This window comes from Myxine glutinosa, chromosome 11, assembly GCF_964187855.1.
Source record: "Myxine glutinosa chromosome 11, kmMyxGlut1.1, whole genome shotgun sequence".
Lineage (NCBI taxonomy): Eukaryota > Metazoa > Chordata > Myxini > Myxiniformes > Myxinidae > Myxine > Myxine glutinosa.
This window is the reverse complement of record NC_136271.1, coordinates 126,019,551-126,036,521: the sequence shown is the minus strand read 5'-3', so window position 1 is coordinate 126,036,521 and position 16,971 is coordinate 126,019,551. Positions and strand designations below refer to the sequence as shown.

The 16,971-nt window shown below is 37.0% G+C and overlaps 1 protein-coding gene across 1 annotated transcript in view; it reads left to right on the top strand.

Annotated features, from left to right (window-relative positions):
- Nucleotides 1–16,971, top strand: part of LOC137436886 (plexin-A1) — a 427,871-nt gene that overhangs the window by 326,415 nt on the left and 84,485 nt on the right. The window contains 1 exon segment of the mRNA XM_068131094.2: nt 12,369–12,608. Within this exon segment, the coding sequence (XP_067987195.2) occupies nt 12,369–12,608 (240 nt within the window).

Sequence of the window (16,971 nt, the reverse complement as noted above, 5' to 3'; positions counted from 1 at the left end):
CTCGACTGGTTGCTCCTCTGATGCAGATATTTCTGGAATAGCTGTTAAAATGGCCATCGCATCTGTCAGCAATAGTTGTTAGACGTTCATGATTCGACAGTGTCCTTCGTAGTCGTTGTCTTATTTCCTAATAAGGCACTCTGAACCAATTCCTAATTCCTACACTAACCAACAGGGGACAGTGGTCTCACCCCTTACAAAAGTTGGTGGAGTACAGCGAGCCTGCATATGCCAACTCAAGCGAGACGAGACAAGATATTGCGATAGTCGATAGTCGTTGACCTTCGATCAATGAGGTCCATTGCCCAGGTCTTTCAGGTGGTTTATCAGTGCATTCAGAAGACTGGGTCTTCATGTCAATCTCTATGAAACTGGCTCCTCAATCCGAACCATTACTTTCTCCTTCAGATCTGTCACTTTAGCCTCCTTTAAAAGATTGTCGCATCCACCTACCTCTTTCTATCGTTACTGGAAATCACCTTTGTGGTGCTGCTTGCTTAGCTTCCTTGTCTCCTGCTACCTTTGGGTCTCGATGGAGAGAGAAGGTGCCCCACATGGGTCTCCTTCTCACCCACAATGGCCAGATGTGTATATTCCGTCAATTGTAAAAGGAGCGAGCGATATTACAATAACTTTACCAACAAGTTTTATTGAATCGTTTTGATATCGCTGAGATCTTGTTTCTCCTTTTGTATGATTCCTGAAGACTTGTATGATGCCTCGGGTTCAGATTGTACAGATGATTGCACAGACTGTACAGATGCTCAGACTGTGATGATTCAAACTGTACAAGACTTATTCCACTCTTTGGCTTTTTTTGTCATACTCACGTCTTCGTATGAATATTTCCTTTTCTCGTATTTTGGTTTTGGGGTTACCTTTCAACACCAGCAGGAGATTAGAACAAGGAAAGCAATCAATGATTGCTGCAAATGTAAAGCACACATGCCATGTGTTTGTGATTGCCAAAGCTCTTAGGTTACATCTCGAGTTTATCATCATCAGATCATAGGGAATTAGGAACGGTTAAAACAAACTCAAACTTAATTTTCTTCTTGATGTGTTTGTTGTAAGATGTTTCTCATGTGCTATTCTTACTGATGTTTTCTTCTTTTCATTAGCCTCCAACTGGGCCTCGGCCTTGCTGGGGGATGGTATTTTTGTCCCGTCTGTCTGTGCATTTGTGCGTCGCTCTCCGGAGCTTCGACTCCAAAATGACGACGCATTTCTTTCATATCAACACATGTATGCAGTAACATCTCATGGGTATGAGGAACGTCAAATGATTTTGGGATCGGAGCCAATTTTGGAATTTTGGCAAATTACATTTGTTATGGGAGCAAAAAGTACAGGATTGTAGCGTATATGTTTTCGGGAACTATTCTTTATTTTTATTCACTTTACCCTCTCACTACCAACACACAAGTTTGAATTATTTATTTATTTATATTTTACTACCAACATATTACCATCTCCACCACCAACATACCACCTTGAATTATTAATTTTTTTATAAACTTTACCATTCCACTACCAACATACCACCTTGAATTATTTTATTTTTTTATAAACTTTACCATTCCACTACCAACCTACCACCTTGAATTATTTATTTTTAAATAAACTTTACACCAACATACCACCTTGAATTATTTTATTTTTTTATAAACTTTACCATTCCACTACCAACATACCACCTTGAATTATTTATTTTTTATAAACTTTACACCAACATACCACCTTGAATTATTTATTTTTTATAAACCTTACACCAACATACCACCTTGAATTATTTATTTTTTATAAACTTTACCATTCCACTACCAACATACCACCTTGAATTATTTATTTTTTATAAACTTTACCATTCCACTACCAACATACCACCTTGAATTATTTTATTTTTTTCTAAACTTTACCATTCCACTACCAACATACCACCTTGATTATTTATTTTTTATAAACTTTACACCAACATACCACCTTGAATTATTTATTTTTTATAAACTTTACCATTCCACTACCAACATACCACCTTGAATTATTTATTTTTTATAAACTTTACCATTCCACGACCAACATACCACCTTGAATTATTTTATTTTTTATAAACTTTACCATTCCACTACCAACCTACCACCTTGAATTATTTATTTTTTATAAACTTTACACCAACATACCACCTTGAATTATTTTATTTTTTTATAAACTTTACCATTCCACTACCAACATACCACCTTGAATTATTTATTTTTTATAAACTTTACACCAACATACCACCTTGAATTATTTATTTTTTATAAACTTTACACCAACATACCACCTTGAATTATTTATTTTTTATAAACTTTACCATTCCACTACCAACATACCACCTTGAATTATTTATTTTTTATAAACTTTACCATTCCACGACCAACATACCACCTTGAATTATTTTATTTTTTATAAACTTTACCATTCCACTACCAACATACCACCTTGAATTATTAATTTTTTTATAAACGTTACACCAACATACCACCTTGAATTAATTTTTTTATAAACTTTACCATTCCACTACCAACCTACCACCTTGAATTATTTATTTCTTATAAACTTTACACCAACATACCACCTTGAATTATTTTATTTTTTTATAAACTTTACCATTCCACTACCAACATACCACCTTGAATTATTTATTTTTTATAAACTTTACACCAACATACCACCTTGAATTATTTTATTTTTTTATAAACTTTACCATTCCACTACCAACCTACCACCTTGAATTATTTATTTTTTATAAACTTTACACCAACATACCACCTTGAATTATTTTATTTTTTTATAAACTTTACCATTCCACTACCAACATACCACCTTGAATTATTTATTTTTTATAAACTTTACACCAACATACCACCTTGAATTATTTATTTTTTATAAACTTTACCATTCCACTACCAACATACCACCTTGAATTATTTATTTTTTATAAACTTTACCATTCCACGACCAACATACCACCTTGAATTATTTTATTTTTTATAAACTTTACCATTCCACTACCAACATACCACCTTGAATTATTTATTTTTTTATAAACTTTACACCAACATACCACCTTGAATTAATTTTTTTATAAACTTTACCATTCCACTAGCAACATACCACCTTGAATTATTTTTTTTTAATAAACTTTACCATTCCACTACCAACATACCACCTTGAATTATTTTATTTTTTTATAAACTTTACCATTCCACTACCAACCTACCACCTTGAATTTTTTATTTTTTATAAACTTTACACCAACATACCACCTTGAATTATTTTATTTTTTTATAAACTTTACCATTCCACTGCCAACATACCACCTTGAATTATTTATTTTTTATAAACTTTACACCAACATACCACCTTGAATTATTTTATTTTTTTATAAACTTTACCATTCCACTACCAACATACCACCTTGAATTATTTTATTTTTTATAAACTTTACCATTCCACTACCAACATACCACCTTGAATTATTTATTTTTTTATAAACTTTACACCAACATACCACCTTGAATTAATTTTTTTATAAACTTTACCATTCCACTAGCAACATAACACCTTGAATTATTTATTTTTTATAAATTTTACCATTCCACTACCAACATACCACCTTGAATTATTTTATTTTTTTATAAACTTTGCCATTCCACTACCAACCTACCACCTTGAATTTTTTATTTTTTATAAACTTTACACCAACATACCACCTTGAATAATTTTATTTTTTTATAAACTTTACCATTCCACTACCAACATACCACCTTGAATTATTTATTTTTTATAAACTTTACCATTCCACTACCAACATACCACCTTGAATTATTTTATTTTTTTATATAAACTTTACCATTCCACTACCAACCTACCACCTTGAATTATTTTATTTTTTTATAAACTTTACGATTCCACTACCAACCTACCACCTTGAATTATTTATTTTTTATAAACTTTACACCAACATACCACCTTGAATTATTTTGATTTTTTTATAAACTTTACCATTCCTCTCCCAACATACCACCTTGAATTATTTATTTTTTATAAACTTTACACCAACATACCACCTTGAATTATTTATTTTTAATAAACTTTACACCAACATACCACCTTGAATTATTTATTTTTTATAAACTTTACCATTCCACTACCAACATACCACCTTGAATTATTTATTTTTTATAAACTTTACCATTCCACGACCAACATACCACCTTGAATTATTTTATTTTTTATAAACTTTACCATTCCACTACCAACATACCACCTTGAATTATTTATTTTTTATAAACTTTACACCAACATACCACCTTGAATTAATTTTTTTATAAACTTTACCATTCCACTACCAACATACCACCTTGAATTATTTATTTTTTATAAACTTTACCATTCCACTACCAACATACCACCTTGAATTATTTTATTTTTTTATAAACTTTACCATTCCACTACCAACATACCACCTTGAATTATTTATTTTTTATAAACTTTACACCAACATACCACCTTGAATTATTTATTTTTTATAAACTTTACCATTCCACTACCAACATACCACCTTTAATTATTTTATTTTTTTTATAAACTTTACCATTCCACTACCAACATACCACCTTGAATTATTTTATTTTTTTATAAACTTTACCATTCCACTACCAACCTACCACCTTGAATTATTTTATTTTTTTTATAAACTTTACCATTCCACTACCAACCTACCACCTTGAATTATTTATTTTTTATAAACTTTACACCAACATACCACCTTGAATTATTTTATTTTTTTATAAACTTTACCATTCCACTACCAACATACCACCTTGAATTATTTATTTTTTATAAACTTTACACCAACATACCACCTTGAATTATTTATTTTTTATAAACTTTACCATTCCACTACCAACATACCACCTTGAATTATTTATTTTTTATAAACTTTACCATTCCACGACCAACATACCACCTTGAATTATTTTATTTTTTTATAAACTTTACCATTCCACTACCAACATACCACCTTGAATTATTTATTTTTTTATAAACTTTACACCAACATACCACCTTGAATTAATTTTTTAATAAACTTTACCATTCCACTAGCAACATACCACCTTGAATTATTTATTTTTTATAAACTTTACCATTCCACTACCAACATACCACCTTGAATTATTTTATTTTTTTATAAACTTTACCATTCCACTACCAACCTACCACCTTGAATTTTTTATTTTTTATAAACTTTACACCAACATACCACCTTGAATTATTTTATTTTTTTATAAACTTTACCATTCCACTACCAACATACCACCTTGAATTATTTATTTTTTATAAACTTTACACCAACATACCACCTTGAATTATTTTATTTTTTTTATAAACTTTACCATTCCACTACCAACATACCACCTTGAATTATTTTATTTTTTATAAACTTTACCATTCCACTACCAACATACCACCTTGAATTATTTATTTTTTTATAAACTTTACACCAACATACCACCTTGAATTAATTTTTTTATAAACTTTACCATTCCACTAGCAACATAACACCTTGAATTATTTATTTTTTATAAACTTTACCATTCCACTACCAACATACCACCTTGAATTATTTTATTTTTTTATAAACTTTACCATTCCACTACCAACCTACCACCTTGAATTTTTTATTTTTTATAAACTTTACACCAACATACCACCTTGAATTATTTTATTTTTTTATAAACTTTACCATTCCACTACCAACATACCACCTTGAATTATTTATTTTTTATAAACTTTACCATTCCACTACCAACATACCACCTTGAATTATTTTATTTTTTTATATAAACTTTACCATTCCACTACCAACCTACCACCTTGAATTATTTTATTTTTTTATAAACTTTACGATTCCACTACCAACCTACCACCTTGAATTATTTATTTTTTATAAACTTTACACCAACATACCACCTTGAATTATTTTATTTTTTTATAAACTTTACCATTCCTCTCCCAACATACCACCTTGAATTATTTATTTTTTATAAACTTTACACCAACATACCACCTTGAATTATTTTATTTTTTTATAAACTTTACCATTCCACTACCAACCTACCAACTTGAATTATTTTATTTTTTTATAAACTTTACGATTCCACTACCAACCTACCACCTTGAATTATTTATTTTTAATAAACTTTACACCAACATACCACCTTGAATTATTTATTTTTTATAAACTTTACCATTCCACTACCAACATACCACCTTGAATTATTTATTTTTTATAAACTTTACCATTCCACAACCAACATACCACCTTGAATTATTTTATTTTTTATAAACTTTACCATTCCTCTACCAACATACCACCTTGAATTATTTATTTTTTATAAACTTTACACCAACATACCACCTTGAATTAATTTTTTTATAAATTTTACCATTCCACTACCAACATACCACCTTGAATTATTTATTTTTTATAAACTTTACCATTCCACTACCAACATACCACCTTGAATTATTTTATTTTTTTATAAACTTTACCATTCCACTACCAACATACCACCTTGAATTATTTATTTTTTATAAACTTTACACCAACATACCACCTTGAATTATTTATTTTTTATAAACTTTACACCAACATACCACCTTGAATTATTTATTTTTTATAAACTTTACACCAACATACCACCTTGAATTATTTTATTTTTTTATAAACTTTACCATTCCACTACCAACATACCACCTTTAATTATTTATTTTTTATAAACTTTACCATTCCACTACCAACATACCACCTTGAATTATTTATTTTTTATAAACTTTACACCAACATACCACCTTGAATTATTTATTTTTTATAAACTTTACACCAACATACCACCTTGAATTATTTTATTTTTTTATAAACTTTACCATTCCACTACCAACATACCACCTTTAATTATTTATTTTTTATAAACTCTACACCAACATACCACCTTGAATTATTTATTTTTTATAAACTTTACACCAACATACCACCTTGAATTATTTATTTTTTAATAAACTTTACCATTCCACTACCAACATACCACCTTGAATTATTTTATTTTTTATAAACTTTACCATTCCACTACCAACATACGACCTTGAATTATTTTTATTTATTTATAAACTTTACCATTCCACTACCAACATACCACCTTGAATTATTTATTTTTTATAAACTTTACCATTCCACGACCAACATACCACCTTGAATTATTTTATTTTTTTTATAAACTTTACCATTCCACTACCAACATACCACCTTGAATTATATATTTTTATAAACTTTACTATTCCACTACCTATCTATTTTTTTACTTAGTTATTTAATTTGCTATTTGTTTGTCGCATTTTAAGAACTGGTTCAGGGCTGTGTGCATGATAAGGACTTTGTTGTTATTAACTCAACTGGACTATGTCCAGCTGAGTTTTTGTCGACACCCAGTGTCCGTCGTCCGTCTGTCGTCTGTCTCTGTCTGTCTGTCTGTCTGTCTGTCGTCTGTAAACAATTCGACGTCTACGCTCTAAAAGTCACAAATATTGATCGAATTTGATGAAACTTGTTATCCCGCATCTTTAAGACATAAACTAGTTTGGGATTGCATTTGGGCGTTGCACGCCCAAAAATGGTCGCGGCAGGGCGGCCATATTGAAAAATCAATTTTTGTCGATCTGGTACTTCCTAATGTAGCTAGAAGGCTGAAACTTGGTGTGTAGACAGTATGTAACAAAGCTCAACACATATAATAAATTCAAGTCTGAAATCTGAGAAAAGTAATTGTAGTTTTACTTTTCATGCCTCACTTAAAACTCAATTTATTCTAGTTTCCTGTTTAAACATGAGATACCTTCAACGTTACTGTACCTCTTTAGCACATATAAACTATATAGTTTGTGATTCTATTATGCAAATTCTAACCATATTGATATAGACCAGTTGAGTTCAGGTTCCCTGGAACCTCTAGTTTTTATGATTGTTCTAACTTTATCGTTTTTGATATTTTACTCTTGTTTCATTAACGTTTCATTCTCCCTCTCTTGCCATCTCTCCCTCCCTTGCCATCTCTCCCTCTCTTGCCATCTCTGCCTCTCTTGCCATCTATCCCTCTCTTGCCATCTATCCCTCTCTTGCCATCTATCCCTCTCTTGCCATCTCTCCCTCTCTTGCCATCTCTCGCTCTCTTGCCATCTCTCCCTCCCTTGCCATCTCTCCCTCTCTTGCCATCTCTCCCTCTCTTGCCATCTCTCCCTCTCTCGCCATCTCTCCCTCTCTCTCCCTCTCTTGCCATCTCTCCCTCTCTTGCCATCTCTGCCTCTCTTGCCATCTATCCCTCTCTTGCCATCTCTCCCTCTCTTGCCATCTCTCCCTCCCTTGCCATCTCTCCCTCCCTTGCCATCTCTCCCTCTCTTGCCATCTCTCCCTCTCTTGCCATCTCTCCCTCTCTTGCCATCTCTCCCTCCCTTGCCATCTCTCCCTCTCTTGCCATCTCTCGCTCTCATGCCATCTCTCCCTCTCTCACCATCTCTCCCTCTCTCGCCATCTCTCCCTCTCTCGCCATCTATCCCTCTCTCACCATCTATCCCTCTCTCGCCATCTATCCCTCTCTCGCCATCTCTCCCTCTCTTTCCATCTATCCCTCTCTTGCCATCTCTCGCTCTCATGCCATCTCTCGCTCTCTTGCCATCTCTCGCTCTCTTGCCATCTCTCCCTCTCTTGCCATCTCTCGCTCTCTTGCCATCTCTCGCTCTCTTGCCATCTCTCCCTCTCTTGCCATCTCTCGCTCTCATGCCATCTCTCGCTCTCTTGCCATCTCTCCCTCTCTCGCCATCTATCCCTCTCTCGCCATCTATCCCTCTCTTGCCATCTCTCCCTCTCTCGCCATCTCTCCCTGTCTCGCCGTCTATCCCTGTCTTGCCATCTCTCCCTCTCTTGCCATCTCTCCCTGTCTTGCCATCTCTCCCTCTGTTTTTCATTACCCTAAAAACAGCCCCATTACCTTTTTAATCCCTCTAATTTACCGTTTCCTTTTCTTTTCAACCATTTCCTTTTCTTTTCAGCCACTTCTCATTCTTCCAAAAGTATTCTGGCTTCCCTATAAATGTGCTTAGTGAATCCAAATCCTCATTTTCTGTATCGCCATCATAGTGACTGCGATGCTTACATTGCCTAAATCCATGCTTAATCTCGATCACACCGCATAACAAGAACGACACTCGGTAGAGTGCATACCTCTGCCAGGCTGAACACGTTACATTTTGTATCCTATTGATAAACCGGATCTTGATCCGGACCTGAACCAAAATCTAATCGGCTTGTTCTTCTTGCCTAACCAACTCATCCACCTCGTTTTGTCATTAGTCATCCACAACTTTTTGAAATATTATTCTATATATCGTTTTTAACCTTATCACTCAATGGTGAAGAATCACTTGAAAATGATGGGATCTGGATTCGGATCTTCATCAAAATCTAATCAATTTGTCCTTATCACGCACCCAACCTATCCACCAAATTTCGGCCAAATCCATCCATAATGTTTTGAGATATCCCGTTTACAGACAAACAAACAGACAAACATGAAGACGTCATGCAGAGCATGATGCTTGCAAAATCCACCCCTCCACCCAATTAAAAGTTGCCATGGATACACCAAATTGTCCATTTCATTAATATTAAAATTGACAATTTTTCAGATGAAAATTGATGATATAAGAAGTTTGACTTCGAATTGACCTTTGACCTTTTGACCTCAAAAATAGTTGGTCTCTCAATTCAGTGATGCACTTTGCAATTGCCGTTTCGTTTTCAAGTTATGAAATGAATGAATGAATAAATTTCATTTTGGAATGAATGAATGAATGAATATTCATTCATTTTCAAGTTAATCGGATGAAAATTGATGATTTTGGAAGTTTTACCTTGAGTTGATCTTTGACCTTTTGACCTCAAAAATAGTTGGCTTCCCAATTTAGTGACTCAATATGCAAATGCTGTTCAACTTTCAAGTCAATCGGATGTTTAATGACAATTTTTGAAATCTGACCTCCAGATGGCCTTTGACGTCAAAATCAACAGGCTTCTTCCTTATGACCAACTCTAACATCTGGTGAAGTTTCGTGAAGATCGGTTTGAAATTGTGACCTGGAGGCGAATGACAAGCAGGCAGACAGACAGAATAACGCACAAGACTGACCAATATGCTTGAAGAATCTTTGATTTTGCAAGTAACAAACAGACAGATGGGCGTGAAAACATAACCTCTGCCCACCTTTGGTGTCGGAGGTAAAAACACGATTTAATAGCTATTATCCTTTACAGGCCTGTGCATCCACTTGGGCCTATCTCTAATTTCCTCCAATTTAATTTTCCACGTTTAATTTGCCTCTCCATCAATTATTTCCAAACCCTACTCGCTTTCCTTTTTGGCAATTATATTCACTACGTCTATGGTACGAACCCCCTCCAGTTAAATCACCATGCTACGTCTCTCCTCGTAACTACAAAAGTCTGTATCACCAAACACGCACATTGTCATCTATTATAAGTTGCTCATTGCCTTCCTCTTTCCTGCTGCTTATGCGCTTAAAGTATGAGTATTTCATTAATATCTGAGGCATGGAAGAGTCCGGTGCATCAAGACTAACCTGAGCTAAGAGTCCCAGGAGAAGAAATCTCTTTATAAGTGGAGAATTGATACATGGAAAGGGGAATGGTGAACGAATTCATCACAATGACAAAACTTCGTTTGCTAAATAGGAAATACTTTTGGAGCCAAGTTAAACAGGTATCTAATAATGAATGTTGTTTCAGGTAATATGTTCTGTGATCTAAAAGAATTCTCTCTTTCCGAATCTTGCGCAACAAACATATAACGGTGAGAATCTTCTAAAATGATGAACTATATATTGACACCTTGAGACCTTTAACATCCACCGACTAATGCTGGTTGACGGGATTCTCAGTTCAACGTCCATCCCTGTGAAACACCAGGGTGGCAGTTTATAGATGGGCGGACATTCAATTTCAGGAATTTCAGGAAAGAAGTTTGGGATTGAAAGAGGTGGATTTGGCGTGTTTTAATGAGGGTAGAAAAGATCAAGGTTTTGGATGGGGGAAGATAAGAGATGGTGGTGAACAGCTGTTTTAAAGACCTGGAGGGAGGAGTGGGATTGAAGGGAATGGGGGAGTTTGTTCCAGAGGCGGGAGAAAAGAGGAATGAAGGAGTGAAGGTGAGCAGAGAGCCTTGATTTTGGCAGTTTTACCATAACAGGGTTGCAGGCAGATCTTGTGTGACCTGTAGGAATATTTAGGAGACAGTTGGGGGAGCAAGGCTGGAGAGGAGTCGGTAGAAGACAGAAAGACCACCAACCTGCCTGCGGTGAGTCAGAGTAAAAAGCCCTCAGAATCAGCTTCATCGCAGGAGATTCCAATGAATCTGAAAGCCTTGGTTTCTACAGCGTGAAGCCGACATCGGTGTGAGGCAGGAGCACCAGCCCAGAGGGGAGAGCAGTACTCCATCCAAGTCTAGACAAACTCCAAGTCAAGACCATCCTGCCACCAATTGGAGCTTAACAACTATTCAGTGTGGAGAACAAATGGCTTTTTTATTTGTGTATTTACCTTTCCTGAAAGGGATAGGTAGGTTGTCTGCATGTCAGTGAGTGGATATGTGAGTGTGTGAGTCCACACCAAATCAACATCAATATCGTGCCACCGAGCAGCCAAAGACATAGATCTACAAAGTTATCTAAATTAACCAACGCATTTTATTGTCTGACTTAACCATAAATTTGTTTCATCAACGATATTAAGAAATTATTTTACCATATTTCAGAATCTTCAGTGTTTAAATTAAAATCCCCATGTATAACCTGTTTGTTGAGGTTAGTCGAACTTCCAAGATGCACAGTAACCTCCCTTTTTCTCCGACATGATCGCTGTTGGCATTTCGCCCAATTTGTTTTATTTTTAAAAACGTTTTTTCAAAAAACATTTGCACTACCTTTTCATTTTGTTACTCGATGAGCAATGTGACGTGAGACAGGTACTTTTCCGTTACAATAATTTACGAGTCCATTCAAATGTTAATTGGTTTTAGTGACTTTATGACTGCAAAAGGAATCTTTATGGAGCCGTCATCGGGTATAACTCCATTACTAACTTACCCGTACACCTTACACACAGGTGGTCGGTACCAAATCACCGTTTGTCTGACGAGTCTCAAACTCGACCGTCTCACCTTTCTAACGAGCTCCTCTTTCCCCATTTCTTGTCACAGGCCTGCCGCATTCACAATTCCTCCACCCTGGTTTGCCTGGCACCGGGCCTGACCGGGGCGGTGGGCGATGCCACCCTTCGGGAGGCGCTGCGCCCGCACGAGTTAGGCTTTCGGATCGACGGTGTTCGGTCACTGCTCACGTACAACGCCTCGGAATTCAACTACTACCCGAACCCCAGCTTGGATCTCCTCGGGCCTGAAACGCTGGAAATAAAGCCTGGCACACCAATCTTCCTCAAGGCAAGCGGAAGCGGAAAGCACGGCAAAGGAATGGTTTATATGGCGTGGGACGTGATGACCGAACAGCTAAAGATGCCGAGGAATAGGAAAATTAGCACAAATCCAATGTGGAAAAGTGGACGGATGGAAAATGAGGATGGATAACGCAAGTGATAGTGAGTCGGGTAACATGGATGAGAATTGATATCAGAAACAACTGGGAATGGGAATGACTTGGTGAATGGGAAAGAGATAACTAATTCGAAGGTTATGGTTCGTTTGTTTATAAAAATGGCCTCTACTACCCTGTACTACCCCCAACCCCTCGGCCAAATTCTATCTGATGGACTTTCTGCTCATCCTTGCCGCATCTATGTCGTTCACCAACAGTAATGTCGACCTTTTTATGGTTACGATCCAATTTTAACCAGAAAAGAAAGTCAAGCCTTGCGGCGGTTTTAGAAGACAGACGACATTCAAAAGCTCCTGTATGCAGATACGTCGGGCAGCTCTTATATGGACACAGGATATACAATCAACGACTTATCGCTACTTATTGGAAATACTTTCGCTACACAAACCAGATCAACATTCCATTAAGTGTTTACCCCTTGGTAGGTAAATATTATTTCCCTCTCCCCCATTCAAGTGTGTGTGTGTGTGTGTGCGTGTCTGTGTGTGTGTGTGTGTGTGTGTGTGGGTGTTTGTGTGTGTATGTGTGTGAGTGTTTGTGTGTGTTTGTGTGTGTATGCGGTGTGTGTGTGTTTGAGTGTTTGTGTGTTTGTGTTTGTGTGTGTGTGTGTGTGTGTGTGTATGTGTGTGTGTTTGTGTGTGTGTGTGTATGTGTGTGTGTGTGTGTGAGTTTGTGTACGTGTTTGTTTGTATGTGTGTGTGCGTGTGCGTGTGTGTGTGTGTGTGTGTGAGTGTTTGTGTGTGTACGCGGTGTGTGTATTTGTGTGTGTACATGTACGTGTTTGTGTGTGTACACGGTGTGTGTGCGTGTGCATGCTTGTGCACGTGGTTGCATGTGTGTACGCGTGCAGTATGCCAATGCCAAAGGCTTCAAGCTAGGCCTCACCACCCACGGAAACTTAACTGCGCGTAAAGCTTTGCTTTGAAAGATGATGCGTGTTTGTGAAAATGAGATGGAAAACAATTAGTGTAATCACTGTCATCAGTGAGATCGTTACCCTGATTCACCCCCAACGTGATTATAGAAACACTCATCTAATATGAGGGTTTTTTAAATATCTCATGCCCGAGGGCAACATCTGTACTCATGAAGCCCAAGGATTGGGGCCTGCCATAAGAAGCTAGGGGCATTCCCAGGAATGTGAACAGCTCTTGTTTTCCGTTTTTTTGGAATACACAATGGTTGATTAACAAAAGTAACCATCTGCTGCAGGATAGGAGGATAATGAATGACTTTGTTGAATTAAAATGCAATGACTCCAAATGCCTTGGTACTAGGAGGCTAATTTATGTTATAGTCTATCGTCTATCTGCGACGTGAGACAGAATCCAGCTGAAATCTAGGAATGTTTCATTGTGCAGGAATTTACTTTTACAACTTGCCTTTTCTATCAATGTGAAATAAACCACATCGTATGTGTAAACTAGAAAGAGCAATCAGAGATTGCAGACCCTCGCCAGGACGTGTTTTAGTGGTTTTAAGGCTTTTGTGTTTTATCAAATATGGCGGCCGAACCACGTGACCGATGATGTCATCATTATTATTCTTTTCCACTAATTTCTCCCTAGATGACGCTCAATAAATTTCATCTTGATCGGATGGAGTTTTGTACTTGTCGAGTTATGACGTCATAATAGAGGCACCTATGACATCAACATATTTTATTTCCCATGGAGAGTTATTTACAATGAGCCATGTCTCAATTTTTGCTATGCAGCACTTTCGGAGATATAAAGGTGCAAAGTTTTCCGTTTTTCCAAGATGGTGCCCTTACCACGTGACCTATGACGTCATAATTATCATTTAAAAATTCTGAGAGGGTAAATATCCGATTCAATATCGTGAATATGATAGATTTATGTTTGTTGTGGTCTGATGGGATGGCCTAGAGGTATGCACACATAACTCTAAGTCTTAGAGTCTTAACCTGTGGTCCACGGACCCCTTTGGGGTCCGTGGATGTGCTTCAGGGGGTCCGTGAACCAGGCGCATAAAAAAATTATTTGAAATTTATTTTCGCTAGCTTTTTATAAAAAGTTTTATTTTTTGTCTATGTACAGGATGTTATGTACTTATTCTTGCTCACTGAAGACTAGTAGATCTGTAAGGGTAGGTTTAAATGGGATGATACTGAGTGTACAGTCAGGTAACATACAGTCGTCATCGTCGTCAAGTTATGACTTCTTTGTTAAGTTATGCAGTTCTTTCGTCAAGTTATTCAGTGTATGCAACATTTTGTGTTTATGTGCTTATGTGCATTTTTCTGGGGAGGGGTCTGTAGCTTTCACCAGATTCTCAAAAGGGTCCATGACTCAAAAAAGGTAAGGAACCCCTGCTCTAAGACATCTAGCCTGGGTTTTAACCAGGTTGTAGAATTAACGCCAGGTAGCAAAAAACCTTTCCTCTCGATTCTCAGGCGCATGGAAGAGCCGTCGCGCACACAAATCACACACACTCGTCTAAACAGAGACAACGGGCAATGCAGGACTTCACCTCAGACAATTATGGCTATTGACCTTGGACCAAGTAACTTCCCCGAGCACACTAGGTGCCGGCAGCGCCATCTTGTGGCGGCCATTTTCTTTCCACAGTTAATGGAGCACTTTTACAGAGAAATCTCCCACCACAGGGTATTCCGACCCATGGAGTTTGTCCATGCTCGATCCTCTAAATGCCGAGCATCAAATTAGGAAGCAGCATGTACCATTTTCAAAGTCTTTGGGATGACTCGCCCAGGGTCGGAATGGAATTGCCAACCTTCCAGACTCAAAGCAGACTCTCTAACAACAATGTCACTGATTTTACGACAGTTGCAGAATCTTCCTTTAGTGGAAGGTATTTATTTTCTGGATGCTCCAATGGTGTTCCAAGCAGGTGTCCAGATTGGCATGCCACACCCAACATACATATTTACCTGCCATTTATAAATGGCCTGATCAAAGAGTGCTGCATTGCACCTTTTTCGGAAATGTGCGAATCTGCAGGGTGGAAATGTTGAAATCTTTCCTCATTTGATAACAGAACGGACTTCCAACAAAGTAAAGGTTCTATCTTTGGGTTCACACCCAAAGACCACGAGCCACCTGTGAGTGGACACTTCGTTCAGGCCACTCACCAATGGTAGCCGGTGTTATGAATCCCGCACTGTGTCATTGGTTGGCTCATTTTCACCATACTTGTGATGCCATCAAAGCCTTTTCTTGGTGTGGATTGTTATGGTCTTGGCAAGTAACTACTCCTGTGGAGTTATTACACCATGCATGCAAAGCAAAAAGTGGGGTTAAGCAATTGGGTAATTTGTCTGTCTGTCTGTCTGTCTACAGGCATCAGTTTATTATCTAAGAACTACTTTATTTCAATTTAATTTTATATTTTGAATACTGTAGAACACGACAGCTTTTCACACTTTTATTTAATTTCTATTTAATTATATACTTCAACACTATAAAAACACAAATCATCTTCTTGGTACTTTAATAAAAACCTTCCATATACCAGTACTTGGAAGAAAGCCTGGTGTTGGTTCAGCAGTTAGGGTGCCGGCTTGGGATCCTAGGATCCTGGGTTCGAATCCCGGTCGATCGCTGAATTAACGCCAGGGTGGTTGACTCAGCCTGTCATCCTTCCGAGGTCGGCAAATTGAGTACCAGCTTACTGGTAGTTCCCTGTGTGTCGCAAGAGGCGACTAACAGGGTTGGCGGCAGGAAGGGCATCCGGCCATAAAACATTGCTTCAAAAGGGAGGCCACGGTGCCCGAAAAAGGCCAACCCCTGCTCTGTGGGGGAAAATGGCCTCTAAAGGTGGTTTTATACCAGTACTTGGAAGAATATTTACAACGTCCCATGTCTTGAGGGCAGAGTAACGATGAGATTCACCATCCAGACAAATATGGCGTCGCCTAGCGATGTTTGTTTTGTGCGAAACGCAAAGAAAGAGTTGAAGAGGCCCTTCCCATCTCCTTTTTCTCAAGACCGTGCAGGGTAAGGAGTTCTATGAATTACCTATTTGTTTGTTTATTTGCAGGTGGCATGAACGGCAGTAATAGCTGGCTGGTTAACCTCTGCGTCGGTGTTATCCATGCCCCAAGATTATGTAATCCGTCTCGTGCTTTGATCACAGTTTCTCTTCATTGAATATTACATCACTATGTGTAAATGGTACACCATCGTGTGAACCACATGTTCACAGCAT